The sequence below is a fragment of the Microcebus murinus genome, chromosome 11 (genome assembly GCF_040939455.1).
Source record: "Microcebus murinus isolate Inina chromosome 11, M.murinus_Inina_mat1.0, whole genome shotgun sequence".
NCBI classification, from domain to species: Eukaryota; Metazoa; Chordata; class Mammalia; order Primates; family Cheirogaleidae; genus Microcebus; species Microcebus murinus.
Window position 1 is genome coordinate 82,951,644 of NC_134114.1, and position 23,432 is coordinate 82,975,075.

Below are 23,432 nucleotides of genomic sequence, written 5' to 3' on the forward strand. Positions count from 1 at the left end.
GTTTTTGTTATTTGGTTTAACTTTTATAAAGTTAATTTTATGCATTTCATATATTTCTAAATGTTTCAAATGGAAAGATGCCAAGATCCATCCTTATTTTATGCTGTAATTTATCCAAGGTATTAGGTTTAATTTGAAATCTTTTCATCTCCTAAAATCACAGTTTTATAGTGTGTTAAGTTCTTAGAAAAGTATATTAAGCCTTTGGTGTATTAAATATCAATTTCAAAAGAAAGAAATCATTACATTTTTAATGTAAGTTTCAAAGCATTATAGATTAGGCTAAAGTTGTTTGTTTCATCATTCTCCCCACAACAACTTCCTACCACTCTTAGTAAAAAATTCCAACCTGAAACCATGGCTTTCATGGTTCCATGATCTGGCTCAAACTTACCTCTCCAATTTCATTTCCTTCCCACCCCTCTTGGACATCACCTCCATCTCCACAGACTTCTTTGTTCTTCTTTAAACTTACTAACCTTACTCCTATCCCATCAGGATAGGTTGAGTTATTCTGTAGTAACACATAATTAAAACCTCAAACTCTCAAAAGAGAAAGGGTTTACCTTCTTAGATCCATCATTTTTATTAAGTGAGCCAAGGGTGAGAGAAGACCCAACCATTTTGAACATTGTTATTCTGAAGGGGGAAAAATGGAACACTGTAAATTGTCAAGCCAAGTAAATGCTTCAGCCCAGAAGTGACACACATCACTTCTATTCACAATCATTGGCCAGAATTAGGCATATGACCCATGACAACACAATGGGGCCAGAAAATACAATACTACTATGTGCCTCAAAAAAAGGGAAGAAACAAATATTTAGCCAAGAGCACAAATGATTATCGTAGGGATTTTTTACTTGCTGCTAAAACTTCTGGAATGTTCCTTCCTCTGTCAGATGACTCTTTAACATATTCTGATTTTTTTTTTGAAATCCTTAGAAAGGTCATATCTGCTGACCCAATCTAAAACAGACTTGCCTTTATCATTCTTTCCTTACCTTGTTTTATTTTTTTCCACACTTATCTCTTCCTAAAATAACACATTTCAATTTTTGCTTGTTTTACACACGTGTTGTTTTTTACTGTGTAGAATACTATATTTTCTGTCATGTTCATTGATTCACTGATGTATCCCCAGTGACTAAGAGAGCATCTGGAACTCAGCAGGCAATCAATAAATATTTTCTGAATGAATGGACACATGAATGCACGTATCAGATTGATGTATAAATGTTTAGGTTATATATCTCTATCTCCATCTATCTACATATGTTGAAACATCAGTTTCATATATATGCTACAAAGATGTAAATTCAATTTTACACTACATTTTAAATATAAAGAGGAAGTTTATTTTCTGAAATTTTATAAAACCACTCTGTCCTTATGATGGTCTCCTCTGCTGGTTTACTTGGAGCAGGGCAAAGATGAAGCTTAGTAACTCAGTTTTAAAATTATTCACATCTAGGAAATCAAGAGATCTTTTAAATATTAACTTGTTTTCTTTGGGATAACTTCTTTGACTTTCAAATTTCTCTTCCCTTCACTCTCTTCCAAGATGGGCTTTCGCTCTCTAGGGAAAGTTATGGCCTGTGTAAGGCAGTAGATGAGAACCTGGATGCTTAAATCTTCCCAATGTCCTCTGCCTTCACCCTGGCCTCTACTGCAGAAGGGATGAATGGGTGTGCTTTCTGCACTAATGTGCTCTGAAGTAGGAGCCTAATCCTCTCTGGCTACTTGGGCGTAATGTGTTCATTTCAGAGACCTGTCTCCTATCATCTGTTTCTCATCTCACTTTGACAATTGCATGCGTCATTGGAAATGTTTGCATACAAGACCTCCCCTGGTGACTTATCAGTTCCTCAGTAGTATAGGAGCTAATGCTACTAACCTGATATGATCAGGTGTTGTATCTACCTGGATGTTTCTAGACTCTCCTAGATCCCCGCCACACACTGCTTTTCTTGAAGGGATAGAAGCACCCTTAAATCTATCTTTCTATTCTAACTCTCTTTCCCCTGCAATCTCTCTGATCTCTCTGGTTTGAATAGGTTGAGACTTTTCTTCCTTAAGGGCCTGTCTTCCTTCCTTCTTCTTTAAGGCCTCAAGTCTCACAACCTAGCTATCATGTTGGAGGATGTATGCTATGAAAGAAACTCTACTGTATGTGTCCTCTAGCTGTGCTTTTGATTGTGAAGCTTTTAACTGGGAAGGCAAATGAAAAACTAAACCTATATATTAACAGATTGGTCTGTTCAGATTTTTTAAAATTTCTTCATTATTTGAAGCAGTATTCAAAGCATTACTGGATTTCCAATTATCTGGCTATGTATAAAAAAAGTTGCACTGGTGATTTTGAACTATTTGACCTATACCTTACTCAGTAAGTCATAAAAGAGGATCCTGCATTTTCCAAAATAGAGTCAGTTTGGGAAATTTCATTGTGAAGTTGGATACCAAAGAGATCCTTCAACTAAAAATGCTTTGGTAATACATTTCTTTTTGTTTATTTTTGGATTTCCAGTGAAGCAGGAATAGAAAAAATAACAAGGCACTAGGTATTATGTAAATAGGTCCCTTAGCTAGAATGATTGGAGGAAAGTGAGCTTGAATAACATTAAAGCCAAATTATCCTTGAACTCCATGTCACCATGAAAAATGCACGCAGCTCAAAAGTAACCAAGTCATCAACAAAATTTGCAAAACTATGCAAATAATATGAGTTTATGTTGTAGATGGTGATAATTTAAAGTATGTTTTGCTTTAGGTTTACAAACACATCCCATGTATCAGAGAAAATAGCTAGAATTAGTACAAGGAGCCTTACAAATACTTAACTCTCCAGTGGGCTACGTAATATTGAGAAGTGTAGTATGGACTAAATTTATTGCTAGACACATCTTTTCTATATAGGCCTTGGCAAAACAGATTTTCATGACTCCTTATCTGCCTTTGTATTTAGCCCACAGAGGAAGTAATAAGTGTCATTGATTAATCACAGGTAAAAAAAAAAACAAGGGTGTTCTTGTTCATTCACTTCAGCAGACTGAGATGTGAGGAGGAATAAAAAGGCTTCATGAGACCTAGAGTGATTTAAATTTAGAGTCACTGGCTGATCCACAGTAAAAGCTTATTGTGTGAGCAGTTGGTCAAAATTTGAAAGCAACCTGAAAACAATCCCTAAGCAACTAACTCTGAAATTTGGAAGCTGAGTTCATGGAAACTATAAAATATTTGTTTACAACCAGGAGCAATTTCGCCCCCTAGGATACTTTTGGAGGTCACAACTCATAGGGGTAGGGGACCTGGGGCTGCTTTTGCATCCAGACAATAGAGACCAGAGATGTTGCTTAAAAGCTTAACATTCGTAGAAAAGCCCCCATGTTGAATAATTATCCAGATCCAAATGTCAAAAAACCCTACTCTATAACCATGAGGTGAGAACACAGTTGTAGAGTTATGGTGGTATATGAAAGAAGAAACTACATTTGCTACTTTATGGGTTTTAAGCAATACAAGAATTTATTTGTTGATATGAGAAGTTTAAAAATATGAGAAAGGACACTCAAAAAACAACTAACTAGTAGAAAGAGAGAGTTTTTACTGACAGAAGCAGAAGAATCAATTACTTGAATTATAATAGGTAAACATTGCTATAAAGTTTCTAAAATTGCCGGACTGAGTTATTTTTGTCTGTAACCTTTATACGTCCCCTTTCCCTAAACACCCACTCACCAATGCTTGAATAAAGATATTTGTTTCAGAAATTTTCTTCCTTAAACTTCTCTTTGGTATACTCCCACAAACCTCTGTGAATCATTCAATCTACTTTCTTTTTAAATAAGAGAAATGCTTCTTTTCATGTTTCTGTTACTCAGAATTTACTCCAGTATTTGTCTTTTCTTTTCTCTCCCCCAACATGTTTTTTAATTTCTAACACTCTAGTGAAACTAGCTAAAAATAATATGAGTATTTCATTTCTAATAAGGTAAAAGCTCTATACGGTAGTTTGTGTGAAAAAGAATTTGCTTTAGTCGTTATTAAGAGTAATCTATAGAGAATCTACAATAAATGAAGGCAGGAAGACCCGAGTTTATTCTTTCAAAATAAAATTGAACATAGACGGTAAATTAGCATGGTAACAAGTTTTAGACAGAAAGGATTTTAGATTCAAGATAGGTTTACATTTCCTAATAGTAGAGGTATTTAAAGGTGACTAAAGCTGTACATAGTAAATAAACATGGAATATCTTTCTCTTTTTCTTTCCTCCTCATACCAACTTAAAGTGGAAAGAATGGGAAAATAAGTAACTAATGCTGAAAAATCTTAAACCGAGTAACAGGAGAGTAGCTGAAAGGATCCGTGGGGTACCCAGCTCAGCCTGAGACTCATAGAACTCTGCAATGTTTGAAGCAAAGTTAACAGTAAACATAAATTGCAAAGAATTCCAGTTGTATTTCGGTTAAATTAAGTACTTACTGGAGGAATTAAGGATTAGTTATAAAAAAATTATAGTAAAATTTCTTTTTAAGCCATTTAGATTAATTAAAAAAGTAATGCTTTCTTCTCATTTATATTTATTTATTTATTTATTTTGGGGAGGCCATGGCAAATCTTGCAGAATAAAGGACCTAAGATGCTAAAGAAGGGGGAGTTAACTTTCACTAATGTGTCTAATATGTTCTCACCGTTGTGCTAACACATTTCTCCAGTTATTTACCTAGTGTATTTCAGCTGGTAACCCACCTTTTTTTTCCCCCTCTGCTTTGTGATGCTAGAGAACAGGGAGCATATGAGGAAGGGTTCCAAGATGGGGAGGAAGCAAATACGTGATTCTTCCTGTTTTCTTGCTCTGCCCGGCAGTGTGGTTTCAGCAATAGACAATTTGTTCCAGTTTCCATTTTCCCCTGCACTTGCAGAACCAGCTATGCTGTGCTCCCACGGAAGTACTGGCAATAACCAGGCAGTGGCTCCCCATCACGGATCTGAGTCCCACTGTGTGAGGTGCTTCCTACAAGCTCTAGACTCTAATAATCCTGACCTCTTCTCTCTGATTCTGCTCCAAAGGTGGTAGCAGTTTCCTGTTGTTTCTGTTTCTGTGTTATTTCTATGTCCCCTTTTCATTTGCTGAGTTCTCTAACACCTTTGAAAACAAGTCCTTATATTAAATTCTCTCTGTTAAAATGGCTAACAGGTTTTTTTTTCCCTAATTAGCTTCTTACCGATATCACTCTTAACATAAATTGTGTCCATTTTGTAAAAGAGTAAACTGGAGTGCAGATGGGTCCAGGAACTTGCTAATGTTTCATAGATGGGTAGGAGGCATAACAAGAACGTGATCCTGGAGCTACAAGCCACAAATTTTGCTAATATTTCAGGAGAATCAGAGACATACAAGGAAGACCATGAAGGATGTGTTGCCAAATTTTAAGGATTCTAAAGAATAATTTAAGAATAAAAGTATTAATATCATCCCCCCCTTCTCTTTTTCTCCATAAATCTATATATAGATTCTTTTTTTGCTCCCTTCTAAACCACCACTAATATGATAGTGAAAGTTTTTTTTTTTTAAGGCATGAATCCATAAGGAGAAAAGATAGTACCACATTGGAAATATTAATAAAACTGTGGCAGTTAGAGGGGGAAAAAGTAGAAACAGACTAAGCAGAGCAGAGAAAAAACAAGCCTCAGTCTGTGTGTGGGGAAGCCTTAAGGTAGACTAGATTATGCCTCAGAATGCCAGGAAGTTTCAGAAATTGGTGGCACCAGGCTTCTTTCTATAAAGGTGATCCTGAAATGGCAGGACTTGTTGAAATTCTCATAAGTAGCACTTGTTAGATTTCCACAATCCCTTCCCTATACCTTACAGTCCAGTGGTTACATCTCCCTATAAACCAATAGAAAGATTATAACCTAAAATGACAGTCAGGGTTTGGTAAGGCTCATGTCACTGGTGGCCATAATGAGAGAGTAGTGTGTTGAGTAATGGGGAGAGACTTAGGAGATAGTGAATAGGTGATGGAACAAGGTTTTGGAAGGGATAGGATTCAGAGAAAAGGGACTGGCTGGTTTTCTATAAGATAGATTCTTTTTTTCTCACATGTGAAAAAAGCAAAGGATGATGAAGGAATTTGGAAAGGTGAATTGGAAGGTATTTCCAAGAACTTGCATATTCTCTGTATGAGAATACAAGGATGAGACAAGAAGTTTGGGAAGAAAAACGTAAGTTTGAATTAGTTATATAGGGAATCAAAACAGGAAACTGCTTCCAACAGTTTTCAACCATGTGGCATTATCTTAAACAAAGAATGATGTCTTAAGTTCACGTAATAAAGGGAACAAACTTGTGGCCCGTGTGTGTCAAATTTAACATGAAAATGTGATTTTTTTTAAAAAAAATTACTTGTCAACATTTTGAAACTTAGCAGTTTTGATTTTTAAAAATAATCCCTTTTGAAAGCTTCTTCTTGAAAAACTGGATTGTCTAACAAACTGGACTTACATTTCAGAATGTACTGAGTGGTGGGAACCTTCTTTAGATTGGATAAGTATTTCCTAGCTTGCTTCACTGATTTATGTTAACCTTCCTGACTTGTGCTGTCATTTGAGTTTGATTCCTCTGAGAAAGTACCTGTCTCTTGAGAACCACCAAGCTACTTGCATGAAACCAAGGTATAGTTTTTAATCTGAATTTTCCAGAAAAGAAATATAAGACATCAGACGAACTCCACACCATTACTCTTACCCATAGACTGAGAGCTTCAGATGAAGTGAGGTGCCATTTATAAAATGACTCCTGATTGGATGAATGAATCCCTTCAATCGTTGCCATTGGATCCTCCAGGATCATTCAAACACATTCTCATAGACCCACAGGGAAAAATAAAACCACTGTCACTCAGGACTCCCTTCTGACATCTATTAAAATTCAATCCAATCTAAGATAACTGGCCTTTCTAGATTTGCTTATACACCATACTTTATCAAATTCAAGTTTCTGACACAGGGTTTGGTTTGGCATAAATTGATTCTGAAATGCAAATCAAAAGAGGTCTCGTAACTTTTTTATTTGAATAGTAGAGATTATAGGAGTATCGGCTTTTCTTCATTCTATTTTCAAGAAATAATTCTTACACAGGGACTCATTAATTAAGTTGCAATTCATTTTCTTCTGCCCTTCCAATGAATATCAACACTCTGAGAATCAGTTATCAAGTATGCTGTACAATAATGAGATAATCAATCGAGAAAAGCACTAGTTGTTGTCTTGGAAATTTTTCACTGGTGAAATCACTTCACTCAAGTGTGATTAAGAGTTGACTATTAATTTAGGACTATGAAATGACTATTAAACAGCTTGCACCAGAATAACAATTGTTTTCTAAAAAATGCCTCAAGTTAATTACAAACAAATTCTCCTACATAGACATCTCGGTATCTTTTGGGTTATGAATTTGTGGCATGTAGATCTCAATTTTGGGGGCTGTTATCTTTTTCTCTAATGAAGTCCCAGTGGGAAGCTCATAGGGTTTGGTTTGCTTATGCAGTTTCTCTTCTCTTTTCTTCATAACTTCTTGGAAGTGAATTTTCTCCTTTAACTCTTTATTTTTAAGTTCTTCGGCCTCACATATTGCATCTTCTCTCTGTCTGATCTTTAGTTCTTCCTGCCACTGTTATGGAAATAAAACTTCATTTACATATGATTTTCCATGAAAAAAAATATATAAATATATATTTATCAATTTAGCTTCTCAAAATGCTGATTCTTACTCAATTATCCTCTTAGGTTTTTTCACAGATATTCCTCAGAAATTTTATACTCTCTCACATTGTAAAAATATATGTGCTACCTATTAGAATGTGCATAAGTCCCACAAAACAGAATTTCCACTTAATAGTTTTTAAAGATAACAAATCATTGAAAAGAAGAGATAATAGGCTTTATATTTCTAAATCTCAGGGGTTTTTACTTTCTTCATCAATATTGACATTTATATGACAGTATGGGTCATAATATAAAAAACAAAGCTACAACAAAATAAAAATACAAAAAATAAAAATTAAATAGAAAAGCAAAAACTGTAATACTATTCCATATGAGGCTGAAAATGCAATTAATGGTCAGACTAACTTACTATGCAGCAGACCAGTAAAAACACTTCTAAGAGGTCCATCTCAAATGGCCATGTTAATTCATGACAATAGCCAAATATCTGAAGGCAAGAGTCTTAGGAGTATGCAGTAGTGTTGGAACTAATGACAATAAATCAACCAAACATCATCCTGAGGGACTTTTTTTCTCCTTCTAACACATTTGATGAGAGACATGGTAAAAACGAATGGCAAACCTTTTTGAGGCTGGTAAAATGTTCAGGAAAGAATGACTCCTAGCATGAAATGTTAGAAACTCCTAATTAGGAAACTGCCAACAGTGCTCTTTTTGTCTCCCTCAGCTCATGCATATACACAAATGACCAGACTGAGACTAGCAACCTATCAATTAGTTTATAGATTACAATATATACCAGTGCTATGAATTGTGTCTACTATTTGTCACGTGGGATATACAAATAATAATAATCAGAACTCAGAGTCCATATCAGGTTACTCAGCTTTGCTGAAGGCAATAGAATTATGTAAAATATTGACATACTTGCATTAGAGTAAATATTAAAAATTAAAGCATAATAATATCATATCCACTTATTTTATCCCCAGTTAAGTTTTAATGATATAAGAAATACAAAAGTTAACTGCACTTATCTTGAGACTGTAACTACACATAGTTATTACTTATATGTTTGGTTTCTCAGAAACCATTTTGTATGAAGTATACAGAAAATTGATACAAAACATCCACAACCTTCAGGCATAGGCTGAAATTCATGCTTGGTTTATTCTACCAGTTCTATGATAGTCAACTGAGGCACATTATTTTTCTCATATAATAAACTAAATAATAATCTAATTGTTTAACAAAACTACCAATTTTATGTTATAGCATAGAAGTATTAGTTGGTGTAATAATGAGAATATCTACAAACAGAGAGCATTAATCTACTTAACATGGGCGATTTCAATGTATCTAATGACTGTTCTTTACATTGTGAAAAATCAACAGATGATTAATTCTCAAGAACTGTTGGTTAAATTGAATTCTTTGGTTTCCCAAACAACATAAAGTTGTTCCCAAACAACTTTCCATATGTTTGAAAGCAGCCAAGAAGGGGCATCATATTACTATGGTGCAGGAGGCGGCTCTTCCCGTTAGAATTTGGTATGGCTGGAATCCATCAAAATTCTTCTCTTCATTAGGCTAGGAACAAAGTAACCTTTTTCTTGACCATAACAAGTTCAATTTGGGTAAATCATTATATTTCCTGGACTTTCACCTATTTTTACTGTCGTGGTAGCTAGGAGGATGTGGACATGATTGAAGTTGATGGGAAATGGAAGCACGATTTACTGCTTTATTCAATTCATTAACTCAGTGTTGCAATCATCATGCTATGGAACACTAGCAATGTACAAAGTACCTTTGTATCAGCTAAGCAATGCGGTATCTTCCCTGTTTCTTACATATTATAGCCACTCAACAAAAGTCAGTTGCTTAGAATGAGAAATATACCTGTAGCTATGGGGATGTGTTTTTGTTTTTTGTCAATATTACAGGTCCCACCCTCCCATCCCCAATTCTGGTTAGGGATTATAAACCAAGAACTTAAACATCTATGAAAAAGTACAAGGGAGAGTGGAATTTGGAGTAGAGAGATGTGGTTTTGTGCATAGACTCAGCCATTTACTGACCTTAAAACATTGAGCAAATAACTGAACTGTAAACAACAAATTTATTTTTGTATTGGTAAATAAATGTGTTACAGTGTTATTGGGAGGATTAAATTAATTAATATAAGAGCACTTTGTAACATGTGAAGTATAAAGCCCTATTGCTATACCCATCTGAAAAGAAATGATGTATATGAATTCTTTAAAAATATAATATTCAGAGAGACACTTCAATAAACCTTCCCAAATCAATACTGTGAACTTCTTAGTATTTCATTAGGCTAGCCACATATCTAATTTGGATAAATTCTCAACTATATTTTCAAAAAGGATTTCTTTACTCTTCTTTAGCTATAATATAAGCAGGCCAATGGCAGTGATTACTCAGATAATGCTTATACCCTTGGAAAAAGGAAAAGATGATGGTTGTTAGAAGGTATTTCCTAACCTATTCTCTCTGTCACTCAAAATACTGTCCTCTGTCTCTTTAACTAGCTCTTGAAAGCCCAAAGTAATTACCTAAATATATATATATTTCCACATATATATGTGTATATATGCATGCATGTGTGTATATATACATATATATATAGTTAGCAAGTTATTATCTCTCATAATCTATGATTTGATTGATGTGAGTAGGAAAATGTAGATGCTGAAATCTACAAACCATTAGAAATTTTTGAGAAAGCCCTGTGTATACGATATATTGGTTTAGCAAAATCTTTATTAGTGGACAACAGAACAACATTACAGCTCTCATTTTGTGATTCCAAGGTAACATTCAGTCTCTAAACCCCAATACTTACAGCTATTGCTAGAGTGGCTTAAATATTAACTATGTGGTAGCTATTTAACATGATCAGTAAATGAAATAATCTTTTATTATTTATCAAAAAATACTAATTAAATGAAATGTGAAAAAAGTAATCATGGTCTTATAATTACAATCTGATAGACAATATTGATAAAATTAATTTAAATACATTATGTATATATTGAATTCATTTTGTATTCAAAGAAAAATACAGAAAATAAGTACTTTCTCTCCTACTCCAAGTCTACTTCTAAATAGAAGTCTACTTCTAAATAGAAGTAGACATAAAAGGATGTGCATTTGGTAAGAAATTATAAACTAAATATAGCACAATGGATTAAAGTGTCTTATGTGAATAGGCTTGTATTAACTCATAGTAATGTTTAACTTGCTTGTTTAACTCATTGCTTGTTTAACTCATAGTAAGAACAGAGTGATTAACGACCTTTCTGATCTGTCAAGGGTAAAGAATGGTCACTGAAAATTGAGCCAAAAGATTTTTGTTCCGTTATTAAAACTACACTGCAGAAGAAATCAGTGTTCAGTGTTCAATATCAGACTCTTGTCACAAGAAATCAGCACTAATTCAGAGAAAAGGACTGGCCTAGTATTTCACAAATGATAGAAGGCCACATTTTCTGTAACCCAATGAAGGCACTGAGGTAAATAGATAGCATAATGAGACATAATTCAGTTTGGCAGTGACCAGTCAGGGCTCTACTTTTAAGTTTCACATGCTAATATTTACTTAATAATACTAATACACTTAATAATTCAAAGTGTCTTTAAAAAACAAAGCTTTTGCTCTTAGTTTAAAAGAAAAATCAATCTTACATGATGGTCAATGATTTTTGCCAACTCTTTATCCGCCCTGGTGAAGAAATCTGGATATGGAAACATGGGAAGTTCTGATAAAGAAGGATGCTCCCTTAAAAGGAAAATAAGAACAGATCCAACATTAGGTATAGATATTTATCATCCCTGGAAATATACATTTTTGTAAGTCATAATTCATTCAGCATTTTTATTCTACATTGTTAACAAAAATACTTAGTGCAGTTTACTGTAAGTTACCTTTTAGTTTCTGTAAGCTATCTTGGGTTACTAAAACTGACATTTTTGAGAGTAGGGTATGCCATATTACATGAAAACTAGAAAATAATATAAAGGCAATCTTCTCTCAGCAGATGTCAATACTACAGCTAGTCGGCAGCAAATGAGATGCTCGGATATGAAGGGCTTAAGGAAGTCTGAAGGAGACAGTGCCCAGTGGAGAGATGAACGTGCCCATCCCCACACATAGCTCCACAATTCTGGAAGTTCTGGTGGAAGCATAAACCTAATAATTTGATCTAAGATTTGCTAAAAAAGATAAGATTTCAAAACTTCTCCAAAGTCTCTCTGTTACTAAGGGTGTAACTATTATAGATGGCTTAGCAATAGCTCAGTGAAATTGCTGGCAGTACAAAGCTAGGCCTCAAACTAAGGGAGATTTAGTTTAAATGATCCACATGCTAATTTTACTATTAAAGTTATGAAGAAAGTGTGTGAGTCCAGGAATATGTAAAGTAAGGAGATGGTGGTAGAGGATGGTTTTAAGGGAGGAAAAGTGGGTATAGAGGAGAAAATCTTAGGGAAGAACCCAAAGAAAGACAGCCAGTGAGAAATTTCCATATATCCAAAAAAGTCTGATTAATTTTTAAGACTGGAATTTCTAATATAATTTTTTTCAAGTTGTTGCCTTTATCATTCTAGTAAACTCCACATTCTTGACATCCCTATGTCCCTCATTTCACCAGGTCCTGTTGTTCTATTCTGTGCTAAAGGATTCTCAAAAAAATTTCCTTTATCTTCATCTCCACCATCTCTTCTCTAGGCCAAATCATTTTCATCTCTCACCTGAATGAAGGCCTCATGTTTGGAATCTCTGTATCCACCATTCCTTACCCACTTTATTCTTGTCTCCAAAAAGTAGTCATATTTTTTTTTTCAAAATACAAAGTGGATCATGCCAATCTCCTATATCAAACTATTCAATATTTCCCCATTAACTTCAGGATTATGATCATGTTTGTTAAGGAACCCTGTAGTAGACTGTGCATTTGTTAAAGTGGCTTTGCATGGTTTCTCCAGAATAATTTCTCTCCTTATTTTGCTTGAGTCTATGTATCCCTAATGCACAGGCTTTCTTGCAGTTGTTGGAATGTATATCGTTCCACCCCATTACTGTTTGTTCACACAGGCTGTCATTTCTTTCTCTAATTCTTTTCTCCTCTATCCCTGCTGTAGGGATGGTTACTTCCTACTCATCCTTCAGCTCTCCATTCAAGTCCATTACCTTAGCTCTCAACACACAGTGGACATTTCCTTCATTACGCTTACCTCAGTTGTAATTCCACATCTGTGAGGTGCCCGTGTTGAGTTTTATATTTTCCTGACCAGAGTGCGAGCTACGTGATCATGGAGACTCTGACCTGATTGCTGTCATTGTCTCCTCAGTGCCCAGCACAGTGCCACTGGACACTCAATGAATGTTTGTATGCTTGCTGAATGACTGAATGAATAATGAAGGCTATGATATGCTTTCATCCCCTTTATTTTTCAAGCCGTCAATAAGAGTCTACCATATAACACTTTTGTGTCAGTAGAGTAGTATCCCATATAGCAAGATTGGCAATCTCAGGAGACAAGTTGCAGAGTAGAGTTGACAGCAGAAGTTCAAGGGAGAACAATGGGAGTGACAGGCAACCAGGGGAAATGGAGCGCTCTCTCAAACCATAATATTCAGAAGTATCAGCTTCTGACTGCATGCAGAGTAGGGCCACTAGTCAATCTATTAGAGTACTGTATTAAAGAAAAATATGACCCTAGGAAGCTGGGACATTGGGGGATATGCAGGGGCTGAGACTTAAGTTAAATATATTTATTCAATGAAATGTGCAGACTTTTGACATTCAAAGAATTGTGTTAAATGTTGTGAAAAGATAAATAAGACATAATCTTAAAATCATATAAAAGTTAAAAGTGTTCAAGTAAGTTGCCTAAAATTTTTTCTTAATTAATGTATTTAAATTTTTTTAAAAATGCAAGTGATATAATGTCAAAAGACCTTTAAAATTGGAAAAGTAAGTGGATATCCTTGTGTGCCTGTGATTTCTAGTTACCTCAGTTGAATAATTTGTACTAGACAATAAAAATGCACAGGTAACTATAATACAAGAGGATATGATACATGAGAGTGGTAAACATTCAGCGAAATAAATAAAAAATAAACAGTAAAATGGTTGAGCACATGGGCTCTGTGCTCAGGTAGATCTTGAAGCAGATTTTAGTTCTGCCATTTAGTGTTATTTAATCCCTCTGTTCTTCAGTTTCTTTATCCTTAATATAGAAAAATAATAGCACCTGCCTTATTATGTTTTCATAAGGATTAAAAAGGGATTAGACATGAATAAAACACTAAACAAGTTTCAGGTGTAATATCTTTACCATCTCCACTATTAAAAGAATTCAGAGGATAAAGCCATGGCTTCTAGCTGGTACTATGAATTAAGAGAAAAAGGAATGGGGGATAAGACAATTTTGTCAAGCATTAAATGAGATGTAGAATTTTATGTTTTTAGTTGAATGGGAAGTGGTGAGAGACTTTTCCAGAAAGATGGTGTATTAATTTCCTAGGGCTGCTATAACAAATTACTACAAACCTGGAGGCTTAGCAAAACAGAAATTCATTCTCTCATGGCTCTGGAGGCCAAAAATACTAAATCAAAGTGCTGGCAGCACTGGTTCCTCTAGAATTTTGGGGGGAAAATCCATTTCTTACATCTTAGCTTCCAGTGGTTGTTGGCAATCCTTGGTATTCCTTGGCTTGTAGACACATCACTACCATCTCTGTCTCTGTCTTCACGTGGCCTTTCCCTTCTGTGACTCTGTGTGTCTTCTTTTCTGTTTCTTATAAGGACACTTCTTATAATGATATAAGAATACTGTCACTGAATTTAAGGCCCATATAACCACGATGACCTGAGCAAACTCTTCAGTTTGGTGAAATTTTAGACAGGTGTCTTCCTGGCTATAGGCCTCTGGCCTCCCTTTTCTTAGAGCATTCACTTTACTCTCAATTGTAAATTATCTCTCTGCTCCTATGAAGTGTAAACCCTCTCCTAGCCTCTTGTCAGTTTTATAGCCCATGAATGTCTTTCTCAAAAGCCATCTCTTTGAAATGTAATCAACAAGGGAGATAGTCACCTATGGCCCGATCTCTGTGGGAGATCTAGGAGCCTAACTTAGATAAGGGACAATTAGCAAACATATCACATACCCAATCACATTGACCAACCTACTCTCTAATGTCCTCTAGTACCTTTCCAGCTAGCTCACCTCAGCACTTAAAAATCCTCCTGCCTTTTGTTTCAGGGGAGTTGAGTTCAAGCTCTTTACTCTATTGCAATAGTTTTGAATAAAATCTTCTTCGCCTGTTTAATTTGTCTAGTTCAGTTTTTCTTTGACACACTCTAATTTAGGATAACCTCATCTTGAGACCCTTAGCTTAATTATATCTATAAAATCCTTTTCTCCGTGTAAGGTCACATTCACAGTTATAAGGGTCTAAGGCTTGGGTATACTTTGGTGGGAACACTATCCGCCCCACTACAGATGACAAGACAGAAACAAAGACTCAGAATAAGAAAATAAAGAACTCATCTGGGGAGAGGTATGTAGCTGAGATGGTAGGAACCTAGAATACACTGAAGGGAAGACAAAGAAACACATTTATTCACTTATTCATTCATTTATTCAAATGTTTATTGCAAAAAAAAAAACGATGTTATTAAAAGGAGTGGGAAGAAAAAATAAAAAGAAAACCTTAGATACTACCCTCCAGGAATTTGAAGTTCACATGGAGGAATATATGTAAACAGCTATCTACAGTGGACTGGGAAAATTCTAATAAAATGGTAAAATAGGGTTCTTTGGCGTATGAAGGTAGGCATATGGTATAATTTAACTTAGTCTGAAAGTGGGTAAGAGAGATCTTACTGGATGGATTATGCAGGATTGTCCCAATGGGATGATGATAAAATTGATGAAGAAACAAATTTGGGACATATTCAGTTTCTTTAATATATCAAGGAATAGAACTATACAGAGGTATTTACAAAACACAAGGGGAATAACATAGTTCCTTTTGTAGAATTATGTTTTTCTTTTAAACTCTACAAAGCTCTCCTGGAGACATACAGGTGTGGACTACGCATCCCATAAGGCAGGAGATTATTCCCCAGGTGCAAGTGGCACGCACAGATCTCAGGCCTCTTTATTCCTGCATCCCACACTCTGACCTAATATTCATTGTTTAGGCATAAACTCAGCCAACAAAACCTTGCTTTTATCTCAAGCAAACTACAATAATGATTGGAGTTACCCAATGAGAGAAAGATATTTTATCAATTAACAGCCTTGTTTAACAACTGAATGATGTCACCCTTATCCCACTTTTTGAGAAAAATTGCATACCCAGAGATTCATTGGTTGGTATGGATTTCTGTAGAACACTTTATTCTCCTTTTTAAATTCATTATAGGTTAATGACCTCTGCCTGATTTCAAAGTCAACTTGCTCCAATTAATTGTATACATCTTTTTTTTTTCTTTCAGAAACTTACATTTGTATTATTTGGCTACCAGAACTCTCTATTTAACCAACTTTCTTTTCATCCTTAGTTCTACTGCAATTTCTTATGATGAAAGCCTTACTTGCTGAAGGCAATAAATCCGAGCTATAGACACTGTCCACAAAGTCTTTGATCCTTTTAGAAGAGACTGATATTATAAACCTGAATCTGGGATATATGGTGGTATATTGGATGATTTCTTAAAACTTTTAAAGTTAAGCAGTATGATATTAGAAATAAAAACAATTTAAATCACTCAATAGGGTAAGAAAATCACCTTTTATCAAAATATCATGGTTCATGTAATTTCTGATTAAATTAAGTTTCTTTTTAACTTTCTTTAAGAGCATATCACTTTAAGTTTTCTCTTTTAGACAGTTTTGTGTCACAATACTAAATAAGGGCAATCAATTATGTATTCAAATTGCATGAATTGCCTCCAACATCTAGAAGTTTCTGTTTTTTATTCTTTGATCCTCAAAGGGTTAACAACCAGATGTTCACTTTATTAGTACCACTGGAGCAATAATTACTTGAAAGGAAAATAAAATTCTTCCTCTCTCCAAGGTAAACTGAAGAATATGTAGGTTCAAAACAAGTACCATTTCATCTAGAAGAACAAAATCAGTACTCAATAGCAATAGAAGGTACAATACAGACAAATTAAAGCCTCTGAGGGTTTTATAAAAATTATTTTTGTTTTACTCTAAAATTTTACTTAGTTCTTTTTCCATGATCACTATTGCCATAATTCTATCATAGAAATTTTTGTGTTAAATTCCATTTTATTAAAAACCTTTGAATAAATATAGATCTCAGTATTGTACTAAGTAAACTTTTCAAAAACCTTTAGGAATTCTGTTTGTCACTATGGAGTAGCTTGCAGTAGTAGAACAGTAATCCTACAGACAGTGATCATTATAACAGTCAAAGATTACTTAATAAAATCAGTTTAAAAGCATTGCCGATGCACTGAAGTAGCCAGGACTTGAAGGGCCAAAATATCAGAGACAATAGAATCATGGGAAAGTGAGTAACATTCTTCATCATATGATTCTCCTTAGGGCATTTCCCCATTTATTATATGGAGCAAAAGGTGAAAAATCTAGGCAGAAAAATTTTGATCAGAGGCAGAGAAAACAGGAGAGCATATGGCAATCTCCCAGAGTCAGAAAGGCAAAAATTATAGCCAAGGCTTGAGGGATCAAGTTCAAGAGAAGTGAGCACCACACACATCACTAGGTTTCTCCTCAAGGCATTTGCTGAATTATTAAACCGAGCAGGCTAATAAGCCAAGAAAAGAAGCCACTGACCAATAGAGGGGGATTTTTCAACAACTTTACAGTAGAGAGGAACACAAAAGTTGTAGCTTAGACTCTGTAAAACTGGAGATGCATTGAAAAGCATCTCAGCCTCCCATTTGGGACTCCTGAAAATCTATCTATACCCTGGGGTTAGTTTGAATCACAAGTAGATTTAACTTGAAAGTCAGATCAACTTTGAGTCAGTTCAGCCACTGGTTGGATTAAAATGCTCTGCTATCAATTAAGCTACATAGCAGAAAAAAGCAAACTCTTTCTGGAGGCATATAGCATTAACCTCTTTATAATTTTTAATACAGAAGATCCAGCATTCAATAAAAAATGATCCGGCATACCAATGAAAATTACACAGAAGACTTATGTTGGGTTACAAATAAGGACTTTAAAATAACTATGATAAATATATTTAAATAAATAAATAAATAATAAGATGGAGAATTTCACCAGAAAACTGGAATCTATTTTAAAAATTCACACAGTAATTTTAGAATTCAAAAAAAAAAAAAAAAGCAGTAAGTGAAACTAAAAAGTCAATAGATGGATATAATAGAAAATTAAACAAAGAAGAAAAGATTAGTGAACAGGAAAATAGAAACATCTAGGCTTAAGCAAGAGACAAAAAAAGACACAACATAAGAAACAGCAGAAGAGACATATATGAGAATGTTCAAAGTAGCATTGTTTATAACAGAAAATTGAAAACAACCAAAATATTTACCAATAGTACAAGGGATAAATTGTGGTAGATTTATAAAATAGAAATACTTTGAGTATTTTAAAAAGCTGTAAATCCTATTAATATAAATGAATGAACTCTATCTAGGTGCAACCACATAGAATAGTTTGAGCACAAAAAACAAATCTATATAGGAAAACATGTAGAGTAATTTTATTTTGAAATATTCAAAGCAATATAAAACTAAACAATACAATTTTAAGGATGTATACATGCACGGAAAACTATAAATAAAAATAACAAAATGATTTACAAAATTTAGGATAGTAGTTCCTTCTGCAAGAAAGAGAGCTAGAGAGCTCCAAGTGAGTAGGGAAGGATCCAAAAAGAGCTTCCAGTTTTAGTAATACTTATTCCCTAATCTGAATGGTGAGAACCTTGGTGCTAGTTTTATTATATCATTATCATTACTATTGGTATTATTAAAATTATACATCCATATTATATACCTCATATGTATTACACATTTAACAATAAAAAAGAAAAAAAAGTAAAAAGCACAATTTTGCATGAATGAAACATGCTATGGGGCATGAGTTTGCCCTTTGTGGTTACTGCCCAATTATCAAAAACAAGAGCTACAAAGGCACTTTTGTGTAGATTATTTAATGAACATGGATAATAAGATCTTTAAATATGAAATACAGCTATGACAAAATCCAAACAGACTGACCATAATTGGGTTTGCTGCTTATGCTTGGCTAGAACCAATATTAATTGCCTTAAGCAATATCTCAGGTGCTATCACCCAAACCATCCCTAGGAATTTAATAAACGATTTGCTATGAGGCTGGTGGTCCTGAAGGTCTCACTGGATAAGCCAGCATCTCTGTTCAGTCCTGGCAGCACCACGATCCGAATGAACCATGTGGCCCCACCCCTAGGTTTCTAACATCACTTGCGTTAAGGTTCCCTAGCCTCAGAGGCTAGAGATACCAAGGGACTTAGTCTCCCCACAGTCTGCTTCAGGACAGGGCTCTGTTGCTTCCCCTTGTGAGCATTCAGTATTTTGAGCAAATTTTACTCAAACCTGATCTTTCCCTTTCTTGAGCTCTTCTTCTCCTGTACAAACCAGGAGTCACTCCTGTTTCTCTGGGTCTGTCTGATACTATGCTGTATTCCTCTGATCGCTTCATTCAGCACGGCCAGGTCTGTGCTGTGCCTGCCCAGAAGCACAGAAGGCACAACCTACTTGTGGCTCTATGGCCTAACTTGACTCTGTTTCCCAGTGTCCCAGTGGCAGGCCACATGGGCTGCCTTTCCCCCCTCATAGCCTGAGCGCAGAGATCACTAACACATTTTGATGTTTTTTTCTCTCCAAAAAAATAGATTTGTCCTCCACTTAATATTGTCCATCTATTTATTTATTTTTGAGACAGGGTCTCACTCTATTGCCCAAACTAGAGTGCAGTGATATCATAATAGCTGACTGCAACCTCAAACTTCAGGGCTCAAGCAATCCTTCTGTCTCAGACTCCCAAGCAGCTAGGACTGCAGACGTGATTAATTTAAAAAAAATTGTTTTTGTTTTTTTTTTATAGAAGCAGGGGTCTTGCTATGTTGCCCAGGCTGGTCTTAATCTCCTGGCCTCAAGTGATTGTCCCTCCTAGGCTTCCCAAAGTGGTAGCATGAGCCACCATGCCTGACAACATGGTCCATTTATTCACACCAACTTTTATAATAGTCTTTCATTTTCCCTAGTATTTATCCTTATTTTACTGATGGATTAGGATGGGAGGGAAAAAGGAAAACAACCCCTTGCCTATCATGCCTTTGCATTCCCCAAGGAGAATTTGCAGAAACCAAGACCAGAAATCAGAATTCAAACTGACCGGAACTATTCCAAGGGACTTTCAAAGTCCCTGAGCATGTCACCAGTTCCTCCCTTACAAATCAATTCAGAAAGGTCAGTTTATGCTTAATGAAATTAGATCTTAAGTAGAACTCTCTGTTAATCTTCAGTATTTTTACCAATTCAGTATTTTTACCAATTCCATTTCATTTCAGTATTCTTAGGAACCAGGCATCATCCTGGAAACTAACAGTTTTCAAATCTTTCAAGACACATTTAACCATAACTTTTACACCCAGAACCAGGTCAGATTTAATCTTTCACACATCTTTAAGGTAGGAAGTTAAAACGTAGATGATTTTCTGGGCACGTGAATGAGAGATGTATATTTCAATTGTATAATTTTGATTTTTACATTTGTGAGGGCTTATTGGTACAAGTAGTAAATCATACCTGAGTATACTTGGAACACTACTTTTATTTTCTTTGACTCTAATTAGCTTGTTTAAATTATACAGCCTCAAGATTATAGCTGTTGGCAAAGGACAAGATTTAAAGCACAAATATTTGCAAGAAAATTATACTAAGTTAAAAAAAGAAACTATTATTACATCAAATCAGTTTCCTTGGCTACTTTTTAAAGGTAGGTTGGTAAAGAAAGAACTTGTTCTCATTTGACTATTATTTTTACCATTACCTGCTCCCATATTACAAATATCTTGTAAATATTTAATTGACCTTGTTTTGTAGTTCCTGTATTTTAAAACAATCTGTAGACCACCATTTGCTTGGTGAGAGTTAAAATATTGTTCTGCTCTCACCCCTCCAACATCTACAGCCTGGGCAATGATCCGTTTCTGCTTGGCACGGAGAACTGCCAGTCAAAGGAGGCTTGGGGTCCTTGGGCATCTGCCATTCCCAGTGACCCCATCCCAGGGCACTCTGTCTCAGACATCAGCTTCTACAGTTTCAGTCTCGCTTTTCCTTGCGAGCCAGGCTATTGATCTGGTGGTTTCCATATACGGTTCTTGCTGGAATGTTTCAGGTGTCACTTTCACACTGAGTAGAGCCTACAGAAGTAACTAAGGAACTCAAAGTCATTCAAGGCTTTTTGAATTTTAATTTCCTTTCCATTCACCAAGTCAAAATATCCAGTGGACATGTTCCCTTGAAACAATTCTTCCTGAACTCTAAGACACAAAATTTTATAGTCCTGGTCCAATGATAGTCTGCTGCCACACTAGCATTATAGAGTCATCTTCTACTGTAATTTATCTACAATCCCTTAAGTCAATTTCTCCATTAGTGTGTGGGGTCTTTTCATCAATCCCATTGTAGACACCAATCTGTGTGGGTATCACAACAGGACTGTGATGTGATTGATGTCAAAACATGTCAAACGACACGGTAAAAGGATGGTATGCAGATGGTTTCACAAAGCAGGAGAGAACATAATGTGACCCTAGGCTGAAGAACAGGTCCAGGAATTCCTCTGAAGGAAATCTGGAGGGATGGGTAGGTGTTAGTGTAAAGTGAGTGAGAGTAATGGTGCATATGACTTACGTGAGTAGATGTTAGATACATCAAATCGTCCTTTGAGGGAGAAGGTTGGGTGGAGAACAAGTGATAATTTCCTTTTGGAACATGTGGACTTTAAGTGTCTTCTTAAACCAAGTAGAACTGGTTGCTCTCTGGGCCTGCCATGTTGCTGTCATGCTCGGAATACTCCTCATCTCTGTTCTCTGTTGGGACCACTACTTTCTCTACCCAGCTATGTTCCTTATCCTTGATCTATGCCTTTCATTTGGGGGCACACATTCATAAGAAGCTTCCTAAGACGTGGTGAATAGAAGGTAAGTAATTTGAAACCTTAGTGTACTTGAAAATATGTTGATTCTACACTCACATTTGATCGATTAGGGGCGGAATTATATTCAGGTATTATTTGTTATCTGACCTCACTGCCCAATTTGAAGGACAAAATAGATTCAGATAAATTTTTATGTGAAATCTTGTTACCTACTTTCCAAACATTATGAACCAAATACACTTGCATAATAAGGGATGTTTATAATTTTAGGCTGGATATTATTGTCTCTCAGTGTATTGAGGCAATTGCTGCACTGGTTTCTTGCCTCTGGTGCTGCTTTTGAAGAGCCTAATACCATCCTGATTTCAGGTATTTGTAGTTTTGTCTGCTTAGTCTCTCTGGAGCTGTATTATTTAAGGTATTTATTGCCAATTTTCTCAGCAGACAAATGCAGAAATCTCAATTAACAAAACAAATGGTTGCTTCTTGCTAATGCAGTTCAATAGGAGCTCTCCTTCATCTGAATACCCAGGATCCAGGCTCTTTCCATCTTGTAATACCACAACCTCGACATGTGGCTTTCAAGGTCATTTTGACCAGAGAAAAAACATGTGGAATGGATGCAATGTTTTTTTTTTTCTTTTTTTTTAAAATTGAGTCTTGCTCTGTTACCTGGGCTACAGTGTCGTGGCATCAGCCTAGCTCACAGCAACCTCAAACTCCTGGGCTTAAGGAATCCTCCTGCCTCAGCCTCCCAAATAGCTGGGACTGCAGGCATGCACCACCACACCTGACTAATTTTTTTCTATTTTTAGTTGCCTAGCTAATTTCTTTCTGTATTTAGTGGAGACAGGGTCTCACTCTTGCTGAGGCTGGTCTTGAATTCCTGATCCTCCTGCCTCCACCTCCCAGAGTGCTAGGATTACAGGCATGAGCCACCATGCCTGATCTCGGATGCAGTGGTTCTTCACTGCTTTGTCACGGATATGTTATGTCACTTCTGTTAATGGTACTTGCCAAAATATGCATGATTCTAACTCAAAGTTTCTAAACCTTGACCATATTGATATTTGGGATTAGATATTGCTTTGTTGAAGGTGCTGTCCTGTGCATTGTAGACTATTTGGCAACATCTCTGGCCTCTGCCCACTAGACGTCAGTAACATCCCCTACCGTGACAACCAAACATGTCCATCAACAATGATACAGTCCTCTGAGAGGTAAAAATCGCTTGTGTTTCAGAACCACTGCTCTAACCTAACTGCAAGGAAGTCTTCTGGGAAAAGTAAGGAAATATATGAAATCTTTTATGATTGCTAATGGTCTCCGTCACAGGAAGTTTCAAGTTTCCTTTTTCCTTAGTTTTTCCATTTTCACAATGAGTGTACGGTGACAAGTTTCCAAGATGGCCCCCAAAATTTCCTGCCTCCTAGTACTCATACTTTGTATAATTCCCTTTCCCTGAGCACAGGGTGACCTAAGGACTTG

General features: G+C 35.6%; 1 protein-coding gene across 2 annotated transcripts in view; it reads right to left on the reverse strand.

Annotated features, from left to right (window-relative positions):
- Positions 1–6,231: 6,231 nt before the first annotated feature.
- Positions 6,232–23,432, reverse strand: part of TMEM232 (transmembrane protein 232) — a 202,933-nt gene continuing 185,732 nt past the window's right edge. Inside the window, exons 13-14 of one of the 2 annotated variants that reach the window (XM_076008262.1) lie at positions 11,445–11,538; positions 6,232–7,677 (exon numbers count right to left, since the gene is read on the reverse strand). In XM_076008262.1, coding sequence (XP_075864377.1) covers positions 7,426–7,677; positions 11,445–11,538 — 346 coding nt within the window. In that variant the 3' untranslated portion in view covers positions 6,232–7,425. The remainder of the gene's footprint in view (positions 7,678–11,444; positions 11,539–23,432) is intronic. The other variant, XM_012754577.3, reaches the window with a different exon arrangement.